Source organism: Tenrec ecaudatus, chromosome 4, assembly GCF_050624435.1.
Source record: "Tenrec ecaudatus isolate mTenEca1 chromosome 4, mTenEca1.hap1, whole genome shotgun sequence".
NCBI lineage: Eukaryota > Metazoa > Chordata > Mammalia > Afrosoricida > Tenrecidae > Tenrec > Tenrec ecaudatus.
This window is the reverse complement of record NC_134533.1, coordinates 3,126,405-3,150,903: the sequence shown is the minus strand read 5'-3', so window position 1 is coordinate 3,150,903 and position 24,499 is coordinate 3,126,405. Positions and strand designations below refer to the sequence as shown.

The 24,499-nt window shown below is 55.3% G+C and overlaps 1 protein-coding gene across 2 annotated transcripts; it reads right to left on the bottom strand.

Moving 5' to 3' along the window:
* Positions 1–1,883: 1,883 nt before the first annotated feature.
* On the bottom strand, positions 1,884–18,655 carry LOC142444370 (uncharacterized). Of its 2 annotated transcripts, XM_075545218.1 has the most exons (11): positions 18,520–18,655; positions 14,797–14,881; positions 13,805–13,933; positions 12,785–12,893; positions 11,218–11,288; positions 9,862–9,951; positions 9,382–9,420; positions 9,243–9,268; positions 8,131–8,418; positions 7,788–7,828; positions 1,884–5,369 (listed from the first exon to the last, which is right to left on the bottom strand). In XM_075545218.1, the coding sequence occupies exons 1-11, from the start codon at positions 18,553–18,555 to the stop codon at positions 5,360–5,362; spliced, it is 924 nt and encodes a 307-aa protein (XP_075401333.1). In that variant the 5' UTR covers positions 18,556–18,655; the 3' UTR covers positions 1,884–5,359. The 2 variants fall into 2 exon arrangements, with proteins under 2 accessions (XP_075401333.1, XP_075401334.1); XM_075545219.1 differs by lacking the exon at positions 9,382–9,420.
* Between the last annotated feature and the right edge of the window lie 5,844 nt (positions 18,656–24,499).

Sequence of the window (24,499 nt, the reverse complement as noted above, 5' to 3'; positions counted from 1 at the left end):
GGGTCTGCTTCCTTTTAGAACCAAAATCAAAAGGTTATTGCATGAGGCTGGATGAATCCCACTCTCAGCTTCCCACGGTCCCAACCCCTCCCGCCTCACACCCTTGTGGCAGTAGGCAACAGGAGACCAACTATTCCAAATTCTCCTCCTCTGCCTTTTTTTTTTGGGGGGGGACAACCCCCTCAGAATCGTGACTCATCTTCCAGCTTGATCCCTCTTCTCCACCTGGGGTCGGAACCCTCTGCACATAAGGCAACGTTGGAAGCTGATGTTTTTACTCATCTCGTGGCTTGAAAGCACCATTATGAAGTTGGGTTTTACAGTAGTTAACAGTACCTTTTATATATGTATATATCTCATATCTATCATATATATATACTGTAAAGAAGAGGTAACAGCAGCTTCTAGAAACTGATTTTCTTCAAGGTTTCCTGTGTGGTAGGCACCTGAAATACTGTAGAAAAGTGTCTGTGTGGATGTCTGTCTGTCCTCCCTGCTGCTGCTGGCTGGGTTCTGTTCTGCGTGACCAGGCATGGTGCCGGCAAGGTGGCTTAGGGGCCGGGAAGGAATTGTGCCGCCCGACTCTCTCTTGTCTGTCCCCTGCTTGTGCTCCTATCTGATCAGGCTAGAGACAACAACAAAAAAGATAGTCTCAAAAAAAAACAACAAAAGAAATACCCAATATATCGATTTCTATAAAATTGCCTTTTTTCTTCTCTCCCATCTTTCCTCTGCAAGGTATTGTAACTATTTTTTTAATCCTGGTTTTTTTTTTTTTTTTGCTTCAATAAACCCTCTTCTTTCAGTCACAGCAAGAAAGAAAAACCCACACAAACAGAAAACCCCTCTGGAAAGAGTAGAAAACAAAAGTTTTGACCAGAAATGAAAAGGGGGGGCGGAGGGGGGAGACAGAGAGGGAACAGGAGGCTTGGCTTCTTGGCTGTTGTGTTTTGTTTGTTTTAAATAGAACCAGAAGTGTAACATTGAGAAACTCAGGAGATGATGGCCAACCCTCGTTGCAAGGCAAAGCCCTCCAGTCATGTCCGCATCTGTGGTTTGTTGGGCTGTGTTGTGTTTAAGATTCCGTGTTCTCTTCTGGGTGCTGATTCTTCTCTCCGTCCTCACGGTCTTGGTGTTTTGTTTGTGGTGGTTGTTGTTTGTTTAGCTTTTGTCACTACCTCAGTGTGCCCTCACATCCCTTACACACAGGCAAAGTACTCCTTCAGCGGAGCAAAGAGGTGGCGGATGACCGGGACGCTCCACGACCGGCCCAGCAGTCTGCCTCGCCAGGCGGCTCATGTTGGAGACATCGGTGTAGTGGACGGGGAAGCCAAACACCCTTTCCATCTCGGTACACCTAGGATGTCCTCCTTCTCGTTCATGAAGACGGGGAAATGCTGGTCCTTGCCCTGCTTGATGGCGTTTGACCTAGTCATAATGGTCCTCACTTTGCTGAACTTGGCTATTGTGCCGTGCTCCAGACACTCCTGCAACTCCAGTTGATCGTTCATAGTGGACGCCAATGGCCTCTTCATACCGGGAAGGTTACCCCAGAAATAGCGGGCCCTATGTGCGGCAGACACTTCTTTGGCATCAATCATCACAGGATTGGACACGAGAAATCGCGAGATGTCCCTCTTGTCAATAAGCAAGCTAAGCACACACTAATCTGCAACAGAAGCTGAGAAAGACTACTTTAAAAAAAAACATTTTATTAGGGGCTCATACAATTCTTATCATAATCCATACATCTACATACATCATTTGTATAAAGCACATCTGTACATTCTTTGTCCTAATCATTTTCAAAGCATTTGCTCTCCACTTAAGCCCTTTGCATCAGGTCCTCTTTTTCCCCCCTCCCTCCCCGCTCCCCCTCCCTCATGAGCCCTTGATAATTTATAAATTATTATTTTGTCATATCTTGCCCTATCAAGCGTCTCCCTTCACCCCCTTCTCTGTTGTCCGTCCCCCAGGGAGGAGGTCACATGTAAATCCTTGTAATCAGTTCCCCCTTTGCAACCCACTCAGCATCTACTCTCCCAGTATCGCCCCTCACACCCCTGGTCCTGAAGGTATCATCCACCTGGATTCCGTGTGCCTCCAGCTCCTATCTGCACCAGTGTACAACCTCTGCTCTATCCAGACTTGTAAGGTAGAATTCGCATCATGGTAGTTGGGCGCGGGGGAAGCATTTGGGAACTGGGGGAAAGCTGTATTCTTCATCGGTGCTACATTGCAACTTGACTGACTCATTTCTGGGGAGGAGGTGGGAAAGGAAAATAAAAGGATGAACATAAGGAAGAAAAGGGGAGCGGGGCACGGGGCACTAATCCACGCAAGGGGAGGGTGTTGTTTATGTCTCCACAGTGAAAGAGGGACCAGACTGCAACCCAGTGCCGCAAGGTGTGAATGCAACATTCCGGCGTAGAGTACCGAACCAGTGGAGAGGTCTGGGAGGCTGGCCCCAGCAGCAAAAATTAAGTGGATTCCTGCCCCTCCCCCCAGAAGAATTTGTTTCAAAGGACGACATTGATTCTGCAGCTCCGGGAGAGGGACATATCTGATCTGAGCACACGGGAGCAGATGAAGGGGGAGGAGGAGAGAGTGGAGCCGGCTTGGCCCACCAGGCCGAGAGGATGATGTTCCTGATTAGAGCAGCCAGTCCACAGAGAGGACAACATGGCTGGCCCCACTATGAGACATGATGCCCCTCAGTGACCCATGGCGCTACAAGGGACAGCACCGTAGACACAGTATGCCACCACACCAAGGCAAAGCACTGGGGGAGTGCAGGGGAACAGCAAGGGGAATGGAGCGGCAAGGTCCTCAGGGAATGCTGAAAGTGGACTTTGGGGCCAGGGTGTGGTGCCCCAACAGACTGGACTGGAAACCACTCCTAAAGGCCAACTACAAGCTTTTCTTTCTTGATGTGTTTTGTTTTGTTCTCTGTCAGTGTTTTTTGTTGTTGTTTTGTTGTATACCGTTGCTTTGTGTTCCTCTGTCTTGTTTCTGTGCATGCTGTTATCTCCTCAGGTCTGTCTAAATAAGACAGGCTGCATGAACTATCTGAAGGAAAAACAACGGGACCGACAGTTCCGGGGGGACTTGGGATAGGGGGAGGTGGGGGGGTAAGGAAGTGGTGTTAACTAACCCAGGGACAAGGGAACAACATGGGTTCCAAATTGGTGGTGAGGGGGCAGTGGCAGGCCTGGTAGGGAATAATCAAGAGTAAGGTTGTGTAAAGAAGAGGTATAGCTGTAACCCAGGTGGGGACGGAGCATGATAGTGGGGCAGGAGGAAAGTCAAGGGAGATGGAGGAAAGAGCTAGGAGTCAAAGGGAATTTATGGAGGTCTAGACAAAGACATGTACATGCAAATATATATATGAGGATGGGGAAAGATCTATGTGTCTATATTTATAGGTTTAGTATTAAGGTGGCAGAAGGACCTTGGGCCTCTACTCAAGCACTCCCTCAATGCATGAATACTTTCTTCTATTAAATTGGCATTCTATGATGCTCACCCTCCTGACACAACTGCTGAAGCCAAAGCGGGTGAACAAGTAAATGTGGTGAAGAAAAATGATAGTGCCCGGCTATCAAAAGAGATAGTGTCTGGGGTCTTAAAGGCTTGAAGATAAACAAGCGGCCATTTAGCTCAGAAGCAACAAAGCCCACATGGAAGAACACACCAGCCTGTGTGATCACGTGGTTCTGAAGGGATCAGGTATCAGGTATCAAAGAACAAAAAATCATGTCATTGGCTGCACACCTCCATGATACGATCGCCGAGGACAAACGGGTGCATAAACAAATGTGGCGAAGAAAGCTGATGGTGCTTGGCTATCAAAAGAGATAGTGTCTTGGGTCTTAAAGACTTGAAGATAAACAAGCGGCCATCTAGCTCAGAAAAAACAAAGCCCACATGAAAGAAGCACATCAGCCTGTGCGATAATGAGGTGTCAAAGGGATCAGTTATAAGGCATCATAAAAAAAATTCTTAACCATAATGAATGAAGGGGGAAGTGCAGAGTGGAGACCCAAAGCCCATTTGTCGGCCACTGGAGATCCCCTCACAGAGGGGTCTAAGAAAGAGTATTTTTTAATATATTGTGTAATATTAATTAGTATTTACAATGATTAATTATTTTAAATATATATAGTCGTTAGATAGACTTTTTAAATATTTCCTTCTCTCTCTTTATTAATAATTCTATTGGGGAGCTCTTACAAAACTTATGACAATCCATCATTAATTGTATGAAGCACACTGGTACATGTGTTGCCATCAATGTTTCCAAAACATTTCCTTTCTACTTGAGCCCTTGTTATCAGCTCCTCATGAATCCTAGATGAATTACATATTATTGTTCTTATTTCATGTCTTACACTGTCTTTTATCTCCCTTCACCCACATTTCTGCTATTTATCCCCCTCACGGGGGTAGAAAGAGTGTTCTATATAGCCAAGACTCTTTTTTTTTTTTTTTTACTCCAGCAAACAATTTTGTTTTCTCACATTGAAGTTCATCTTTAGCCAAGACTCTTACCATGCCCAAGACTTCTGGCTAAAATCTCGGCTAAATCTATCTAGCCCTGAGGCAAGGAAAACCTGGCCACAACCACCTCCCAGCCCCACCTGAGACGTGCCCAGGAAAGTGCCCATTCTGGGGTCAGAGGAGATCTGATGTTCCCACTGCTCCTCCATGTTAGCAACAGGGTGCAGTGGTGTGACTGGGGGTGCAGGGTGGAGGGTGTGCCCCTGGACGGGTGCCATTCTAGATTGCACCCACTCCCTCCAACCCCTGCTGGTCCGGCCTCGGCCTGGCATTGGTTATGTGGGTTCAAGTGTGACCATGAACACATGGAGGGGCACCTTACTGGGCACTTGACTTGCTCTGGACCTCCCAGGGTGCAGGCCACACCAGCATTGCGGCAGGCTCATTTGGACTGTCCTGAGGATGGTCCAGGTACCGAGGACTTATTCACCCCACCTTGATCAGCCTCAGTCTGCCCAGATCACGCTGGGTCCCATGGCTGAGTAGAGTCAGCTAAGATTTACAGGAACACTTGGTCTATTCATACCTGCCTAGAATATTGCTATTAACCAATCTATTAATAATATTCTCCAGAGTCATGTTTAACTCCAGTGAGTGGAGGGCGGCCATGAGTTTAAAGAGGGACGCTTCCCACCCAAACTTGTTTCCCGCCTTGAGAAGCATATGATGCCGCTGCTCCCGCAGGTCTGCTGGGTTCTCCTGCTCACACAGCTGCACCTCTAGCTCCTTCAGGCCCACCAGCCTCATCAGGGGCTTCCATTCTGTTTGTGGAACCTCATTTTCAAATTCAAAGTAGCTTCTATTGGTGCCTGAAAACATCAGTCAGAGACAGAGGAAGCCGTTAGAGCTGCAATTCTGCCCCCAAACCCCACATTCTCACTCATCCCCTCAGAGCCTGGGGGGCTTCTCCCCTCCTGCAAGGGGGGCTTAGTCAGTCACTCAGGAAAGATCAGTGTAGATCGAGTCATGAGGGAATCCCTTTGAGATAGGGAACAGATGAAACCAGCAAGCCAGCCAGCCAGCAACCAGGGGACACACACTGAGCCAGGAGAAGACCAGAGGGGCCCAAGGTCAGGGGCAAGGACGCTGCCGCAGAGCAGACACAGAGAGAAAGGTTGTCCCCCGAGATGGCACCCCGACTTAGACTTCCCAAGTCCCACCAGCAGCCTGCAATGTGCAGATGGCACACCCCGGCTGGCTGATGCCAATCACAGACAGCAGCCTGCAGTGTGGATGACGCTCCAAGAGGAGAAAACCCGAGGCCACCCAACTGGACTCCACGTGACAACCCGGTCAGTGGACGACAGACAGAGGTGCTCAAGGCCTCCGTCTGCCTTGGATCCACAATGCGTGCTCGCGGAAGCTGCAGTCAGGAGATGGCAGGACAAGGCTGTGTCCTCCAACCCTTTGCCGGGAACTTTGAGAAAATCGAACCTGATTCTGCAGCCTGAGTTCTAGGCCTCCCGGAGGAGCAGAAACTTCTGCTCAGTACAGCTTGGGGTCTCAGAGGGAGGGGCTGACAGAGAGCCCTCCAGACAGCAGTGGGTCTGTGCTGCCTGCAGGACCCAGAGAAGGTGGGCCCTCTCCCTGTTCTGCCCACCATGGCCCTTCCCTCACCGCCCACCCCTACGGATGGGGACCTGTGGGCTGCCCTGGAGGACAGTGCCTCTCCACCCTCCTGTGAGTGAGGACGAGATGAGAGAGCATTATGCTGAGCCACGGCCAGTCAGTCTGAGAAAGATAGGCCTCTGAGGACGCCACGCAGATATAGGAGCCCTGGTGGCAAAATGATTCTGCATTGGGCCACTGACCACAAGGTCAGCAGTTCAAAGGCGGCACAGGGTAGGTAGACAGACTCGGCTTTCTACTCCTATAAAGACTGACCGTCTCAGGAACCCATAGGGACAGTTCAGCAGTGACTTTAGAGTTTATGATCATAAAGGAAAGAAGAAACATGGTTTTCACAGTAACGGATAAGACTTCCAGGAAGCAGGGGAGGGGGGACAGGAGAGTCAGGGGATGGAGGCTGGGAGAGACAAAGCACAACACGAGGGAGGGGTGAATAAGACACGGTCACGGGATGGATGAGAGAAGCTGTGGCACTGACTGGACACAGGACCAACCAGCTGTGTGGAAGGAGTGAGCCCAGAGTGGCCCTCGGGGGCGAGGACGTGAGAGCTCGGTGCCCTGAGCCCGGCGACGGGAGAGAGCAGGCGCCGGGGAAGGGGACGATCAGTGAGGCAGCGGGCAGTGGAGACGGGGACGCCTGTCACAAGGGGCAGGGGCTGCCACGTGCGTTCAGACGTGAGAACCACTGGGAGGGCCGGACGCGCGTCCTTCTGACGACCACGGCGCCGCGGGAGCCGGGGCGAGGCAGAGGCCCTAACAGCCAGCCCAGCGTCAAGCGAGAGGGCATTGCTGTTTGTTAAAAGGACACACGGGGCATTCCTGTTTTCTCGGCTCTAAAGCTCAGAGGAAAGAGGCGCCTACTCCTCTAGGAGGAGCACAAGGTTCCACCCTGTCGCCTCCCCACGTGGCTCCACCTGCCTGGCTGGAGCCCTGAAGCCCTACCGTGCACCCGGATGGGGAGCTCCTGGCCGCTCCCTCAGAAGGGACACCTGCTGGCTGTTGTCATCCATAAGACACTGACCACACGTGGCCCAGGCCCCAGACTGCCATCGTCCTGGGGGAAGGTCTTAGAGGATCCTGGGAAATGGGAGCGCCCATGGACACAGTGGCGAGGGTCTGGCCTGTCTGTTCTCCCCACTTGGCTGGGGGGGAGATGATAAGGAGGTCTGATGGGGGAGGCCCTCGGGCCAGGGCAGGCTGGCCAGAAGAGGAAGGACTTGTGACCCAGGGTGAGCTGTGTCACCTCTCTCAGCCTCAGGGCTCGGCTGTGTAAATCTGGAAACATCTCTGAGATTCCCCGGTGAGGGTCAACTCTACCAGCACCTGCTCGTGGCCTGGCCTCCATGAACCCTCACTGTGTGGGGAGAAAACTGCAGTATCAGGGGCGGGGATTCCAGAGCCCAGGCTGGATGGCCTCTCCTGCCCTCCTGGAGCTTCCTGAGAGGCGAGAAGGGGCCACGGAACAACTACAAAGATCCATGCTTCTCAGCGACCACAGGAGCGTGGTCCTGTCTTAGAAGGAGGCCCATGGCTCCAGGTGTGTGACAAAGAAACATGTTTCACATGAGTGACGACGGGGGAGAACTGCACGCACTCACCGTCCTGGGTGGAAACCTTCAGGAAATACTCTCCTCTGTATCTGTGGGAAAAGAGAGGACACGGGTGCTCAGAGGAGGACAGTCTAGACCCAAAGGAATTCCCAGGAATGCACTCAGAGGTGAGCTGGTGGTGGGAGGCTCGCGGGGGGAGCAGGGAAGCCTGGAGGGGGCTGGCAGACCCTATACCCCCAGCCCTGGCTGCTCTGGCAGTGGGGACACCCTTGGTCCATCCCCTAAGCTGAGCCTGCAGCCCCCTGGACAGTGGGTCTGGTGGGGACTCAGGGACATGCAGGGGGCTCAGCAGGCCAGGGGCCGTGATTCACCCTCCAGGCAGGCGCCCTACCTCCTCCAGATCCTCTATGCCGACCATGGCTTTGGGGTGGCCCTGGGGCCTGTCCACAGCAGCTGGATCAGGTTCAGGCACCTCCAGGCCTCCCTCTGTCAGCACCTCCTGCAGCTCGGTCCCCTGCCCGGGCTCCTCAGAGAGGTCTCGGGGTGGCCTGTTCTCGGGCTCGAAACCTGAGCTGATCTTCTCCTGTAGCGTGGGTTCCACATCAGGAGCTGCCGGGATACCTCCTTTATCCTGGGACAGCAAGGCCTCCTGAGATTGGCAGCTGCTGTTGTCAGAAGCCTGAGTGACACAGAGGTTTCCTCTGGTGAGGGGAGACTGTGGCACAGGCCCTGCCAATGTCCTGGGCCGACACTGCTCTGGGAGCCCAGCCGGTGCCGGGGAAGCCCTTGGGGTGGCAAGGGGTCATGGGTTGTGTGGGACGTGGGGTGGCATGGGGTCCCAGGGCCCGAGGTGTAAGGGAGCAGTTAGCACCACACCGCGTGAGGCACCAGGGTAAGCGTGTTGAGGGTTGAAGAGTGGCATGTCCGTGTTGACCCCCTGGGATGGGAGGCCCAGGCTGATTGGGGAATAGCCCCATGGAAGATGCAGAGAGGGAGGTGGGGGGACACTGGGGAGGGGTGGGCCTCGTCCAGTGCTGGCGTCTTCATAAATATAGGGCACCTGGTCATGGACTAGCTGTGGCTTCTTTGGGAATGGGGTCCATGCAGCCTCGGTCAATGGGCTCCCACGGAGGCAGGGAGGCCCCCCCCGACCTGCGGTATCTTGATTTGGGGTGACTGCTTCCCAGGACTGAGGGAGAACTCTCCAGGCTTGTAAGCCCCCATGTGAGTTACATTGTTACAGCAGACATTGACCTTCTGTGTGTCTCAGTTTCCCTCCCGGTGCTCCATCCAGCTGCAGCTCCCCACGCCACCCCAGCACAGGGGTCTCAGGCTCTAGAGGGTGGGGGAGAGTCCCACCACGCAAAGTGAAACAGAGGAGCAGGAGGGCAGCTGAGGCCCCCACCCTCCCTCAGCACCCTGAGACTCCTGGCCATCAGGTCTGAGAGCTCAGCCTGCTGGGACCGAGGCCCAGGTGGATGTCTGGGGATGTGTGGTACTTACAGGGCCCTCTGTCTCTCTTGGCATTTCTGAAAGTGAGGAGAGAAGGCAGAGTGTCATTGAGGTGACCTCAGAGAAAGGTTTCTGAGATGGAAAGGATGTGGCCTCCCACCTAGGCCCACCCTGAAAGAGATCAGCCTACCTTTCCTTAAGTAGGTGAGCAAATGTTTTATGCTGATCCCTGGGGAGACAGGAAGGTGGGTTTTCAGCACAGGGGTTAAGCCTGGGATCCCTCCCCCACCTCCGTAGGGCCCTGCCACACCTCCGACCCTGGCCCTATAACCACCCAGACGCACCCGGACTGCACAGTTATCAGGAGCCTTCCCCCACTAGGAACTGACTCCTCTATCAGGAACCCCAACACACACCAGGGCACCCCAGCCCTCAGTGCCTGCCTCCACCAGGGTCCACAGGCCTGGGGTTCAGTTCTGAAGAGTCCAGGGATGGGCGGTGGGGGTGGGATTGAGAGAGGTCTCCCCTGGAATTGGTATGCGCCCACCCAGCCTTGGCAACCAGGGGTCCCTAAGTTGAGACTGTGGTCAAGGAGGCCCTGCGCTGTCACCAGCCCTGGAGATCCCATGTGCATGAAGCTGCAGGTCTCCGCTGACTCCCGGGGACTTACCTCTCCGTTTGCAGTAGTAGCAGCAGGAGAAGCATATCCAGAGCAGCAGGAGGGGCACAGCAACAGGGAGGAACACAGCAACTGCAGTGTCTGGAAGGAGTCAGAGAGAGAGAGACTCGTGTGGCCCGTTATGGTGGCAGTCCTCAGCAGAGACACTTGAATGACATGCGTCTCCTGGACAGCCCCCTGGTTAGGGAGAGGCCTTGCCCAGGGTGGCCCTCCACTCTGAAGAGAGTCCTGTCCAGGAGCGTGGAGGAGGTGGTGTGCGGGGAGGTCAGATATTACAGACATCCTCCCTGAGGCACTCACTGCCAGACTGCTGTCTCACCCCACTACAGGGCTGGGCCTGCTCCCTGCTGCTGGGGACAAGGGATCACTTCTCCCTGAGGCTTGGGACCCATTAGCTTGGTTCCTGTAGGTGGAGTTCACACCCTACCGGTAATGGTCTCTATCAGTTGAGCCAGGAACAGGCCAAACCGCATCCAAAGTTAGGCTGCCATCCTGTCATTAGGATCTGCCCATCTTGTCACATGTATACCCCCAATCCCTCCTCTTCCTATCGCGTGTATACCCCTAGATCACCCCGCTTCCACTACCGTATTACCTAGAGCACAACCCCTTCCTGTGACGTGGGTCCTCACCTGTAATTAGGGGCTTGGTGTTCCCAGAGGAGATAAAAGCCTGGGCTGGCATTGAAGATTCTCTTTCTCCCTCCACATGGACCACCACGCAGGGCTGAGGTGGGCAAGCTGCCATGAAGTGTGGCTGACTCCGTTTATTTCTATATTTCTCTTCTGTCTCTCATGCGCTTTGTGTGTGACTTTACTACAGTCTTTGCTTATTAACGCCGCACAATTGCACCTACTGGACCCATAATGATGTGTTAGGGGCTGGCTTCCCTGGCAAGGTGGCAGCTCAGACACAAGCCAAGGATTGGCAGTGACCATAGAGAATAGAAGTTGGAGTCTGCGCCTAAGGACCAGCTCCCAGGGCAGCGAGGGACAGGCTTGATTGCGGGGACACCAATCTCGAAGCTTCCCCTTATTCTCAGGTCAGGCCCATCTCACCATTTCCAAGTGTGTGTGTGCGTGTGGAAGTGTGCACTATTCACACAACCACTCCTGTGCATACTGACATGTAGGCCACACCAGACCATGCCTGCTCTTGTGAAAAACGTTTTAATGGCACACAGTTATGCACATTCCGTTTCCACGGGTCTCTGGGGGGCGTCTGACACCTTGGCCTAGAGCCTGAATTGAGAATTTGAGGAGGTGGGTGTCAGGTCAACAATCTACAGGGATTTCGCTTCCGGGGCAGGTCCCTGACTAGAGTTGGAGCCCCAGGGCTGGCACCTACCTGTGTCTAAGCTGCACACCGTGTCCGACGTGGCATTACAAGGCTGAATTGGGGTATGACCTCGAAGACAGCTGAGTGGAGGAAGAAGAAGACATGACCATCAGCGGCCTGCAGTCCAGCCAGGAGGGCCCTCAGCACCCCCACAAGGGACCCAGTTTCTCAGACCGTCACTCTCTGGTGGGGCTGGCTCGTAGACACAGTCTGACCCAGAGAGCAAAGCTGGGGAGCACTGCGCTGTCTGGGAGACAATGCTGTCAGCCCCCGTGTGCTGGGGAGCATGGAGGTGAGGGTGGGGGTTGCAGCAGCCACAGCTCAGCAAGAGGGACAAGACCCAAGGACAAAGCCACAGAGTCCCTGAGATACGGAGCCTGAGCGCTGACCGAGCGGGACAGAAGGGAGGCCCAACTGTGGACTTCGGGGCTGTGTTTGAGCTGGGTTCTGAGCATCTATCACATGGTCACACGTGTGAGGTGTGTTCCAGGAGCTTCCTCATGACCCCGCCCCCAAGGTCCTCAGGGTGTCTTCTCCACTGGGTGTTCTCTTCCCAGGGACACGACCCTCAGGGCATCAGGGGCATGCTGGGGCTGTCGCTGACAGGGGCCTGGTGATGATGTTGGGGAGGTTGTCCTGGGGAGAACAGACGCCCTCTATCCTGTGCACCCACACTTGGGAATCAGGGGCGGGTGTTTGCACATGTCATTCATCAAGTCAGGCCTGGTGCAGTGACTGGGAGACTGGCAAGACCAAGCAATATGCAAATAACACACCTGGCAGCCTGATGGCACATGGCAGTGAAAATCAGGCAGGCAGAACCCTAGTGAGGGGATTGGTTGTTCAGCCATCCTCTGGCTGATTGGGAGCATCCGAGTCAGGATAAAAGTGGATCTCAGGATGACCAGAAGGCAGAGCTAGCCTCTGAGCTCCGGTGCTGGCTCCAGGGGCCAGCGGTGACACAGGGCAGGGACTCCAGAGACAGTGAGAGATGACCGACAGGTGGTGGCAGCACAGCTGGAGAGGGCAGGAGTTGCCTGGGTATGCTTCCCACCAAAGAGCCAGAAAGCTCCATATGGGGATATCTGCTGGTGGAGGGTGGTGCTCCTGGGCTGGCTGAGCATGGAGAACTCGATCCTGAACTGCCCTGATCCTGAATTGGAATCTCCCAGGTCAGCCCCAGAGTTCTGAGGGCTGCCCATGTATGGATTACCTGTGTGATTTTTCCACCCAGCAGAGAAGAGACATGCCGTGTGTGGGTGTGTGAGTCAGGTGGGGTGGGGGTAGGTGGAGATGTCATAATTAGTAGAGAAGATTGCAGGCTGGAGGCCTGTCTGACATCCCAGGAAAGGGCCCTGGGCAGCTGATGTTGACTCCCCTCAGTCTGGTGACATCTGAGGAGTCAGGTGCCACCCCTCTACCTTCTTAAGCCTGGACCCCAGATTAAAAATGGAGGTGCAAAGGCTCAGGGACATTGAGACAGGGGACTCAGCCACCCACTGTGAAATGAGCCCATGGCCACACCCAAGCCTGGGTGCTGGGTGGCTGCCCACCCGGACCCTCCTGAGACCAGAACCTGGAACACGTGTCACAGTCCTCGCAGTGCTCCTGGGCGCAGAAGTAGCCCGCTGCACACTGGCACTTCCGGTCGCTGGTCGCATTGCAGTCGGCCACCATCTCTTGTCCTGTAGGGAAGGAGGAGGGCCAGGGCTCAGGGCAGGACACAGAGGACCCTACACTAGTGCTCAGTGCCCTGTGTCCCCATCCCTCCGCCTCTGTACCTACAGGACAATACATGTCCCTGCCACCTGACATCAGGGGGAAGCTGGGCCTGTCAGCCAGGTGTCAGGTGAGCTGACTCTGCAGGATATGGGGCTCAATGGGCATGAACCTGCCTGACACCCACCTGAACTGCTGCCCCGTTCCTTGTCTAGAGCCGCCATGTTTGTGCACCCAGACACAGCGTGGCGGGAGATCTGCCACTGACTCCGTGGCCATCGTGGCCGGACTCCCCGCTGGTGGAGCTCACCTTTGTCAACGGAGCTGGTGGAAGTGTGCCCTCAGGACACGCCCTTCCTGTGCCCTTGCCAACGGTGTTATGAAAACACTGTCCATGCTCACAACCACCCAGAAGCCACAGACCCTCCGGTGCAACCGAGAGAGGGCTTCTTGCCCAGAGCAATTCTGCTTCAAGAGCCAGGAAAAGCCTCGGGGTCAGCTCTGGGAGGAGCCCTCCTGTTGCAGTGGGGACCTGTTGGTCAGCAGTTCAAACCAGCGCCGCTCCTCAGGAGACCAGCTTTCTACTCTCATGAAGAGTAGAGTCTTGGAACCTCACACAGTTGCACCCTGACTGATGGGGTCGCATTGAGTTGGCATTGACTGAATAGCAGAGTTTGGAGGAGTTTTTGTTTCTGTTCTGGGCTGAGTCTGTAGCCACCAGACACCCGTGTCATCGTGGTAACATCAGCCCTGGTCTCTCCTCCCGCCCCAGTGGGCCGCAGGGCCCTGCTAGGTTCCCAATGGCTCTGGGAGACAGGCAGGCAGGCAGGCAGACCCTAGGGCCCATGGGCAGGGCTCTTCAGGGACACACACTTACGTTTCCCGCATTGGGTGCAGTGCTGACAATACCGGAAGGGGCTGGGGTGGGCTCTGAAGGTGTCAGGAGGGCACACTGCACACTCTCCATCACGGGGGTCCTTCCTGCAGGGTTTGCTGACATAATGTCCTGCACAGGAGAGGACACAGGGGAGAGGGTTCAGAACTGCCACCTCTGTTGAGTCTCCTTATTGATGGGGTCACGGAACCTCTGCTGCCCCTGGGAGGACCCCGAACCCCACTCCACCAGAGATATCCTGAAAGTCCATGTATCCATGCCCGCAACTCTCACTCCAGGCCCCTAAGAACCTGGGGCAGGATGGCAGAACCCTCCTTGTTTCACATGGGACCATGGAGCCTGGGGACCAAGGGTCTGCCCAGGTCCCTGAGCCCGGGCTCAGTGCTCCAGGTTTGACAGGAATTCAACCCAGAGAGCTCTGCCCCTGCCCCTCGGGGTCTAAATCCTGAGAACTGGGAGGACAGCAGGCCAGTGATGACGCTTCTTCCTAAAGCTGGGCTAAGAGTGTGAGCACGTTAGTGTGACGGTGCTGGGAGTATATAAGCATGTATGGGGCCTGGGTAGTGATGGTGCAGGTGTGTGTGAGCCTCGGTCCCTGAAGGTGGATGAGAGGAGTGAGTGTGTGCTGTTGGTGGAGAGAGAGGCACAGGTGAGCTGGTTGGTCTGTCACCTGCCCTGGGGTGCTCCATCTGCAGCTGGGTTCAGGATCCCCTGGTACCAGGACGCTCGGAGGGAGTCATGAGGGGAGGGGGCTGGGACATGGCCTCTTCTGTGCTTCAATGTCCTTCTTCAGTGTCCACACACCCCTCTCTGTTCTCTGGGGTACAGAGAACACCCCCAGTGGTGAGATCCTGCCTAGTCGTGGTCCCCTAAAATGACCAGGCTCCCTCATCCATTTCTGCTTTGAGAACCTGCATTCCTCAACCAGCTCAGAGTTCTGCCCCAGAATGTTCTGGAAGCATCTGGACACTCACCAGGTGGGCACTTCTGGCAGCAGGTACCCTCCGTCTCATATTTGTCTGGGCCACACTGGTTCTCACAGGCCACCAGGACCACACTCTGTGAGAAAGGAAAGGTCAGTATCATCAAGAGAGGGCCCTGTCCCCGCTGTGAGAAAGTGTCAGGGTCCCTTGTCCCTGTGGGGGATGGGCCTCCTGGAGGCGTGCTCACAGGAGTGGTTTCTCTGACCCCCTGTGTCCATCAGCTAGTTGGAGCAACATCTGATTGCTTTGGGAGTGTCCATGAGCAGCTTCAGACTCCACCCATGACACTGATGTTAGGTGCCATCATGTTGCTTCCAATTAAGAGCAGCCCCATGGACACCGGGTGCACCCAGGTACAATCCCATGTACAGCCATGTACAGCACATGTACAAAACTATATACACCTCAGGTACAATCTCATGCACATCCCACGTACACCCCATACATACCCATTGAGATAGTTAAGGTTTATTGTGCCAATCTGACTGATAAAGACATGTGGGATTAACTGAAGCGCGGATGATAAATGTCTCAGTGAGCCTGGACTTTCTAATTCTCAGGTCTCTTGCGCTCTGATGGTCTGAACAGGGTGTAGCTGCCTTAGGCAGCTCTCTGCTTCAGCTGGCAAGGACCATATCCTGGGAGACGGCCCAGAGGAGAAGCCACATGGATCTACCCCGATGCAGCCCTGGGTGCTGGAGCAGCTGCATGGAGACCCTACCAGCACTGAGATGGTTACACGCTCACTGATTCAACTTTCCTCCTGAAGTTGGTGTCATTGTGTGTGTTTTGTGAGATGGAGGACTTGGGAGATTGGACTTGGACATACACGCTAATGTTGGACTTGTGGGCTTGGACTCGCCTGGAATGCTTTCTTAATGTACAATGTACACTTACCCTTTATATAAAACTGTCTCTTAGACACATATGAGTTTCTGTGGATTTGTTTCCCTAGTTTACCCGGACTCACATACCCATGTACACGCCATGTATAGCCCATGGACACCCTATGTACAGCCCCATGTACAGCCATGAACAACTCTACCAACAGATCCATGTACAATCCCGTGTACAACCCTATGAACAGATCCAACCTACAGGAAAACAGCTCTCAACGGAGTCCCTCGTTTTTGCAGGATTAACTTGGCACATGGCTGTTCACCAGGTGCTTGGGCGGCACGGTTAGGCAGCTAGCTTAGGGACAGGGTGGTCTCTCCCATGCCTGCCAGGGCCCTCCCAGAAGAGGAGGAAAGAAATTGACAGCCTTTAGAAACCTATGGGACGACCCCACACTGAGCATGCTCATAAACATGCCCCCCGGGCCAGGTTCACCTGGGTACATAAATGAGGCCCAGGCTCATGAAATCACTAAGGTGGGCCTAACTCAGACAAAGGGGTCCACCAATTCGACCAACTGGGCCTCCCTGGGCACAGGTTTGAAGTATCAGGCCGTGGAAGGCCTCGCTCTCTTACCTGCTCCTGGTAGCGGCAGGTGAACGGGGAGCGTCTCCCTCCCCAGGCAGCGCACAGGCACCTGCTCCGGGCCTGCTCAGGCCCACAGCTGCTTGGCCCACGTGCTCTCAGCCTTTTGGGTTCTTGGGTTTCTGGCCTCCCAGGATCCCCTCCCGAGTTCCGCTCACGTGGGTGCTATTTTCCACGTGGTTGCCCTGCCCATCGTGGCCCTGGTGTGGCTTCCACGTGGCTAGGCGTGCTTTTCAGAAATAGCGTGGACCCCTCTGAGACTGTCAACCCTGACTCTTGTCCTGTCCTTCCTCAAGCTCACTGCCTTATAAAACGTGCTTGCCTTGAATTCGCTCAGCAGGCAAAGAACCGAGTTGTCACCCGCTCCAGGAACCTCACGGTATTACCAGATAAACATTGGACTGCTAACCCAAAGGCCAGCGGTTCGAACGCACCAGCTGCTCTGCAGGAGCAAGATGAGGCTGTCTGCTCCTGACAAGGTTCACCACACCTCAGAAGGCCTCCTGGGGCCACAGGGGTCATGGTCCCTTAGTGACCTTGGGTTGCAGTGGGGCTTGGTGCCCAGGGTCCCAGTCTCTGAACCAGGGATGAGTTTGGTCTCGGTTATCATCCAGGTCAGAAGTCCCAATGGGGAACAGAACTCGTGACCCGGTAATTCCGAACTCACAGCCATGCAGTCCTTTCTGGCTCCTAGGGACCCTATGGCACAAGGTAGATGCCTTGGTGGGTCTCAATGTTGTAACCCTGGACAGGAGTCCAGGGAGAGCCAATCTCTCTCGCTTCAGGAAAGGTGGCCCCGAGGTAGAGGGAGTGCTGAGGGCCATTGCTGATTTGAGGGAATTGGGAGGCTGTATGGGGTGGGGGATGGGGGTCTGGGACTTTCAATGGCCTTGCGGTACCCCAGGAATCTATGCCAGTAAGTGGGGAGACCTTCCCTGCAGAGTGGACCCACCTGCCCTTCAGGCATGTACAGCCTAGTGTCCTGGTCCCTGGCCACACCGCCAATGCCATTCTGCCCTGAGGCCTTGCCCCCACCCCTGCCTGTCACTCCCTCTTCTCCAAGCCCACCTTTGCATGCTGTCATCCCCCCTCCCCCTGTCCCTACCCCAAAGCCCCTGCCTCATTCCCCTGCCCACCTCGCCCCGCCTCCCACCCCCCATTGCCTCGCAGTCAGAAGTATAGAATGGTCTCTGTAAGAATCCCAAAAGCAATTTTTTACAAGGAGCGACCTGCAATTCCAAACTCAGGGCCATCAAGGGCAAAGCCATCCCGGAGGGGCTCTGAGACTGTGGCTCTTTCGGGATCAAAAGCCTGGTCTTTCTCCCAGGAAGAGCATTCCTGAGCCTGTCACTCCAAACTCATTGCCACAGAGTCCTCTGTCCCTCAGAGGGACCCCACGGATCCAGCACCTCTGCCCCTGAGGTTCTGAGACTGGTTAAAGGAGCAGGACGCCTCGACTTTCCCCCATGGGCCACTGGTGCTTTGGAACTGCGGACTTCGGTTGGGGTGCACCCTCGATCTCGGGTGTCCCAGCGCTTTGGGGAAAGGGTTTATAGGGGGGCAGGGCGGTACCATCAGCAGGAAATCAGGGCAGCACAGGCTGTGGTTTTTAGGAAAACGTGCCTGCGGAGCTGACCGGGAAAGAAAGGAACTACCCATTAGGTGGGCAGCGGCACTGTCCAATGGGCCCAAGGAGCCACGGAAGAGATTTCCAGAAAAAATACCGCCCCTCCCAGCTCCACCCCTTGGCCCGGACTTATGGAAATGTTGAGTCGAGGGAACTGGAAATGGCCGGTTTTAAAGTACTGCAAATACTTGGACTGAGTTAAAGCCAGAGAGGCCCAAGCCCTCTGCTCCTCAACATTCTCCCAAGTTAGGGTGCAGGTGTGGTTGAGGGGCGGCCAGAAAACCCCTGAGGGACCGCTTTCCTGACTCCCCAAGAAATCCAGAATTCCCCGCGCCCCCGCCGCTTCAGCACAGGGCTTCCCAGCGCCCCAGCTGCTCTAGCACGTGGCCTCCCAGCACCCCAGTCACTCCAGCACCCCAGCCACTCCAGCACCCCTGCCTCTCCAGCACCCTTGCCTCTCCAGCACCCCAGCCGCTCCAGCACAAGGCCTCCCAGCACCCCAGCCGCTCCAGCACAGGGCCTCCCAGCACCCCAGTCACTCCAGCAAGGGCGCTAGGGCTGTCCCCAGGGTGGGGTATGCAGTTGGCATGCCAGGGCGCACTTACCGAGGTGAAGAGCAGCAGCAGGGCCCACGAAGCCATGGCAAGAGCAGGAGAGTGACAATGAATGGGCTCCACAGGAAAGCTGTGTGGGACCTGCCCTGCCCCTCCCCTTCCTAAGGCCCCATCCGGAGGCAGGGACTTCCTGCTGGGATGTTGTGGGACTTGGAGAGGAAGGGCAGGATGCACTGAACTAGCAAAGCAGGGATCTTTAGCTCTCCCTGGTGGCACAGTGAATACCTGCTGGGCAGCTCATTAAAAGGTCAGCAGTTTGAAACCACCAGCGCCTGAGACAAAGAGGAGCCTCTCCACTCCTGTCCAGAGGGCCGTTCTACCCTGTCCCACAGGCTGGCTGTTGACTTCGCCCCAGGGAAGGGAATTCCCTTTGAGGATGGATCTTAGCCACTCCATGCCAGCACTTTTCACCCCCAGCACCCCACCAGGCCCGTCCTCACCTCTGCAGCTCCACTAGACCAGGCTCCAATTGTCTGCACCAAACTCTTGTTTCCCAGGTGAGGTCCAGTCCCGCAGGTGAACGCCAAGCCGGTTTTTCTGCTTTGCCCACAGAGGACAGTGACTTCTTCACCCAACTGGGCTCCACCAGGGACCTTAGTCCCAAGCCGAACTGAGCAGACTTGCTGTCCTCACTGGAAAAGTCTTGATTGGCCCTGTGGTGAGGGGCCCCCAAGAACCAAGGTCCCACGTAGGAACCCAGGCTGCTGGTGACCAGTGGCAGTGTTCCTGGGGCCCAGAGCCAGGCTGCAGTCCCCTTTGTCCCCAAGGTGAGTGTGTTTCAGGAGAACAAGGTCTTTGAGAAGCTGGGCTTCTGGGTCCTAATCTGGCCGACCCTGTCACTCCCTCACCCCCACACTGGTCATCTGCCCTCTCTAGGAGCCTGCAGGGCAGTGGTGTCCTCTGGGTTGATGCCACCCAGTAAGGACACGAGTGTTGTCACCAGAGCTCCTCAGGGACAACACACAGGATATGCTTGTGAAAACTGCCAAGGAACCCCAGGCAGCCTGGTCCCTCCCCAGGACAGGGCGGCCTCAAGCCCTCTGCTCCCACACTCCCTAGTGTGCCCTCCCTTTGCCCAGGACAGGGGGGCCTCAGAGCCCTCTGCTCCCACACTCCCTAGTGTGCCCTCCCTCTGCCCAGGACAGGAAGCTATTAGCTGCTTGGCTCTCCTATAGCTTCCCATCCCCCTCCCTCAGAGGAAAGGAGTGGGGACAGTCTGCTGGCTCTGAGTCAGGCTGGGGACAGGTAGCCAGAGCTCCATAAAAGGGCCTCCCCAAGCTCTGCAGCACTGGGCTCATCCTAGGAAGGAAGTGGTGGTGGGGTATGGGGCCCAGGGAGCAACCTTGAACAGAGCCCAGGAAGATACGGAGGGAAGTGCCACTCCCCTGAGAAAGCAGCAAGGGAAGGACAGGGGACACCAGCCCCCCCCCCCTCAGAGCCAGGCCAGGAGCTGGGAGGCACTCCCCATGAGCCGCTGAGGACTCAGGAGGGAGCTGTCCATCTGGGCACCCTGTATGCCTCAGGCCAGCTATGGTTACAGGGGATGGCCACAGGCTAGGTGCACTTGCAGTACCCTGCCAGAGGGGGTTGGGCGAACCCTGAGCAGTGCAGGACAACAGCTACAGCCCCCACATCCCTCATAAGGCTAGTGCTGCCCCCACAAGGTGCTGCATGGGGATGACACGGGGCCCAGGGGTAGGGGACATCCTCTCCACCAAGTCCCACCTCCACCCGCAAGACACTGAGAGGTGAAGCTGGGCTCGAAGCCATCCCAGGTGCCTCCTTCCTGCCCTGGAGCCCACTGGTGCCCCTCCCCCAGGACAGTGCAGGATGACATCACCAGGGTGGGGGAGGCCCTTGTGGAGGCCACGCCAGAGAGGGAAGGGCTCTGCAGAGGGGCCAGGCCTGAGCTGGGCAGGCTCCCCCATGGCCCAGGCCTAGTTTGAGTTCTGCTCTCTGGGCTCCTAGACAGGACCTCTGTTGCTACCCCAGACACAGGATGTACTTCCTGCCCCCAGTCTTTCCAGAACCCACACAGAGGCGCCACTGCCCCGCCCCTTCCCCAAGCAGTGCCCCTTCCCCTGCCCAGTCAGAAGAGCCCTCCAGAGCAAGAGGCCCGGGGGCGGCGTCCACTCCGCTCCTGGACAGAACCTGCTTAGGGACAGGGGCACAGGCTGGGTGCAGTCACTAGTCTTGGGGGCTCCACCAGGATGGGGACCAGGAGGAAGGCAAACTCATGCTCTTTCCATCATGTAGACACCACTATCCTGGACAAAACACGGTTTAATCCCATGCTCCTTCATGCCTGCCTATGATATCTTCGACAAGCAATCTATTAGTAATATTGTGTAGACTCAGGTTTACCTCCAGTTTGTGGAGGGCTGCCATGAGTTTAAAAGCGGAGGCTTCCCTCCCTGACTTGTGTCTCCACATGAGGAGCATCCGATAACGCTGCTCCCCCAGGGCTCCCGGCTCTCGCGTTCACACTGCTCCATCTCCACCTCCTGCAGCCCCATCAGCCTCATCAAGGTCTCCCAGTCTCTTAGTGGGACCTCCTCTTCAAATTCGTAAGAGCTTCTAGTGGTGCCTGAAAAACATCACGCAGAGAAACCGGACGTCTTGAGGGTGGAAGCTGCCTCTCAGACACGTGGGGTCCAGTCAAAGTCTGTGCCTGTGGTCAGCGCAACGCCCCCTAGGACAGCACAGCACTGCCTGCCCCTGCCCGTGCCCCATCCTCACAGCTGTGACAGGTGAGCCATTGCTGCGGCGTCCGGGTCAGCCCGGCTCTTTGAGAGTCTTCCTCTCTGTCGCTGCCCCTCGCTTTCCTGAGCAGGGTGTCCTTCTCCAGGACTGCCCTCTCCTAGTCACGTGCGCACAGGGTGTGAGCCGACGTCGGCCATCCTTGTCTCTAGGGAGCCTTCTGACTGGTCCTTGCAAGACAGACTCTTGTGTCCTTTTGGAAGTCCTCGGTCCTTTCCACGTTCCTGTGCGCAAGTCACGCAAGTGCATCACTCATTGCTCAGTCTTCCTCATTCAGCGTCCGCTTTCACACACGCACACACGCACACGCACGCAAACACAAACCCTGAGTGAAATGACCACATCTAGACCTCAGGCATCCCTTAGTCCTCAAGGGCACCTCCTTGGAGGTCACCTCAATGAAGAAGTCTTGTAGAGCAGGAGTATAGCATTCAACGCATCATTTGATTTCCTGGCTGCTGCTTCAATGAACATTCTTTTTAGCTCCAAGAAGACGAAATACTTAGCAACTTCAATTTCCCTCCATTGATCATGCCTTTACTTAGTGGACCAGTAGTAAGGATGTGGGGCTCCTTTATATTGATTGAGTTGTCATCCCCAATAAAGGCTGCAATCCTGGATCTTCATCAGTCAGGGCTTCAGGACATCCTCAGTTTCAGCAAGCAAGGCGGTGTCCTCTGCCTACCACAGCTTGTTAATAAATCGAGATAGAGCAGAGGATGTACACTGGTGCAGATAGGAGCTGGAGGCACACGGAATCCAGGACAGATGATACCTTCAGGACCAGGGGTGTGAGGGGCATTACCAGTAGAGTAGAGGGTGAGTGGGTTGGAAAGGGGGAACCGATTACAAGGATCTACATGTGACCTCCTCCCTGGGGACAGACAACAGAGAAGGGGGTCAAGGGAGACACCAGATAGGGCAAGATATGACAAAATAATAATTTATAAATTATCAAGGGCTCATGAGGGAGCGGGGAACGGGGAGGAAGGGGTAAAAAGAGGACCTGATGCAAAGGGCTTAAGTTGAGAGCAAATGCTTTGAAAATGATTAGGGCAATGAACATACAGATGTGCTTAATACAATTAATGTATGTATATGTATGGATTGTGATAAGAGTTGTATGAGCCCCTAATAAAATGTTTTAAAAAATAATAATTAACCTTCCTCGGACCTTGATGCTGCATGGAATCCATTTTCTCTGGTGATTTTCTCAACAGAGGGAGCGAACACGAACGGTGAGGGACACAGCACTGATGCACACCTGTCCTGATTTTGCACCACGCAGTACACCCTAGCCGTGGGACTGTCCATCGCCGCCTGTGCACAGAGAAGCTGGACGTTGTACAAACAAGTCCAAAGAGGGATGGATGCACTGGAACTGTGGTGCCGGAGGGGGATAGCGACAGGACCACGGACTGCTAACAGGACACGCGCTCTGTCCTGGAAGAAGTACGGCCAGATGCTCCTTAGAGGCTGGGGACGCGTTGCCAGGAGACCGGTCCCTGGAGAAGGCCATCACACTGAGTAAAGTGGAGGAAGAAGGCCCCAGAGGAGACCCTCGACAGGATGGGTGGACACAGTGGCTGCCAGGACGGGCTCAGGCACAGGGACTCTTGTGAGGCTGTCGCAGGCCGGGCAGGGCTTCTTTCTGGTGTGGGTAGGCAGCATGACTGTGGGGTCAACCGACTCCATGCCACCTAACAACACAACAGTGCTCCCTCGTTCTGGGTGCACAACTGCCTTTGGCTCCGTGGACCAGTTCTGCATGAGCACCACGCCCCCAGTGGTGGCACCCTGCATTCAGAAGTCTCCCCTCCAAAAGCGTGAGAAAGTGACTGTGTGTCATAGCCCCACGTGGCACCTCTGGGAGAGCAGAGTCAGGATTGGGTACTGAGAGGAGGAGGGCTGCCCGCCCCAATGCCAACCAGGGGGAAGTATTGGGGGGGCAAGAGGCTGGAGTGTCAAGTGGCCTCACGGGTGGCCTGGAAAGGACCGTTGTTTATGGATATGCGGGGGTATTGTGCGCGGGCCCAGGAGAAATCCAGGAGCCTCACAGGATTCAGTTTAGAGACTAAGAGGGTGTTGCTGGAAGCATGGGCATTAGATGCACTTCTCGGGAGACTTCAAATGAAAATGCTGAACCGCTAAACCCCGGACAAGGCCACAATAGACTGGGGGCTGCCAGGTACGGATGTGGGTGAAGAAAGACCGCCCTCCCCAAGAGAGAGCAGAGACATCAGAGGAAGGCAGTAGGGGATGGGCTGGGGGTGGGGGTGGGGTTGATAGTCACTTCAATCATTGAATACAAAATAGATGGTCTGAAATGGAAGTCTGTACCTAATGCACAATCAAAAGGCAGGATGGTGGACAGGTGATCGAACCATGCGGAGAGCAGGGTTTTTTTTTATTCAGGGCCCCAGAGCCCATGTGAACTGTGTTGTGATATGCGGTGTGAGGCAGGACTTGCAGGGAATGAACTTGGATATTTTTCAGTAAGATGTAACAATGGCCGTGCAGGTCCTTCATGCCCCTCACAGTAGATGGGAGAAGACAGAAATGGACGTCTACAGTAATCTGCCAGATGGAAACAGAAACCGAGGACCCGTGTCTGAGCGTGTCACCCAGCACATGCCCACACGACCTTTTGTTAAAGACACCAAGTCTGGGGCTGATGGGTCTAACCAAGGTCCACAGCTGAGAGTCCATCAGCTTAGCCTGAGGGGGCAGAGGGAAACTCTGGAGTTCTACAGGTAGGAAGCAGGCCCAAATTGCTCCCTTTTGTTGTCTTCCTAGGGAGGGGAAGCAGCCCCTGGCAGAATCTCAACAACCAGGACACTTGTCAGAAGAGCAGAGCAGGGGGGTCAAAGGGAGGGGCTGGGGGGCTTTGAAGTGTCAAAGGGTAGAGTCTGCCTCCCAGGATGGAGAGGTTCAGACTGTCACCACCTGCAGAGTATGGGAATGTCATGGAGTTTGGCCAGGATATGAGGCTGCTGCCCAAAGCTGAGCAGGCAGAGCTGCCACGTTCACAGGGCAGACATGCAAGGGCCTCCTGGGCCTAGAGGTGGAAGCCGAACTCCGAGGGCTGAGGAGAAGGGCACTGGGCAGAGCCCAGGATGCAGAGATGCTGATCCAGTGGGTCTGGGATGGCAAGGTGACGCCCAGTGCTCAGAGACCTCAGGTCAGGATCAGAGATGATCAACCCACCCCC

Coding starts and splice junctions, on each gene's coding strand:
- LOC142444370 (XM_075545218.1), bottom strand. CDS start 18,555: ATGGCTTCGTGGGCCCTGCTGCTGCTCTTCACCTCG. Junction 12,894..13,804: donor CTGCACCCAATGCGGGAAAC/GTAAGTGTGTGT, acceptor CCTTCCCTACAG/GACAAGAGATGGTGGCCGAC. Junction 9,952..11,217: donor GGTGTGCAGCTTAGACACAG/GTAGGTGCCAGC, acceptor GACTCCTTCCAG/ACACTGCAGTTGCTGTGTTC.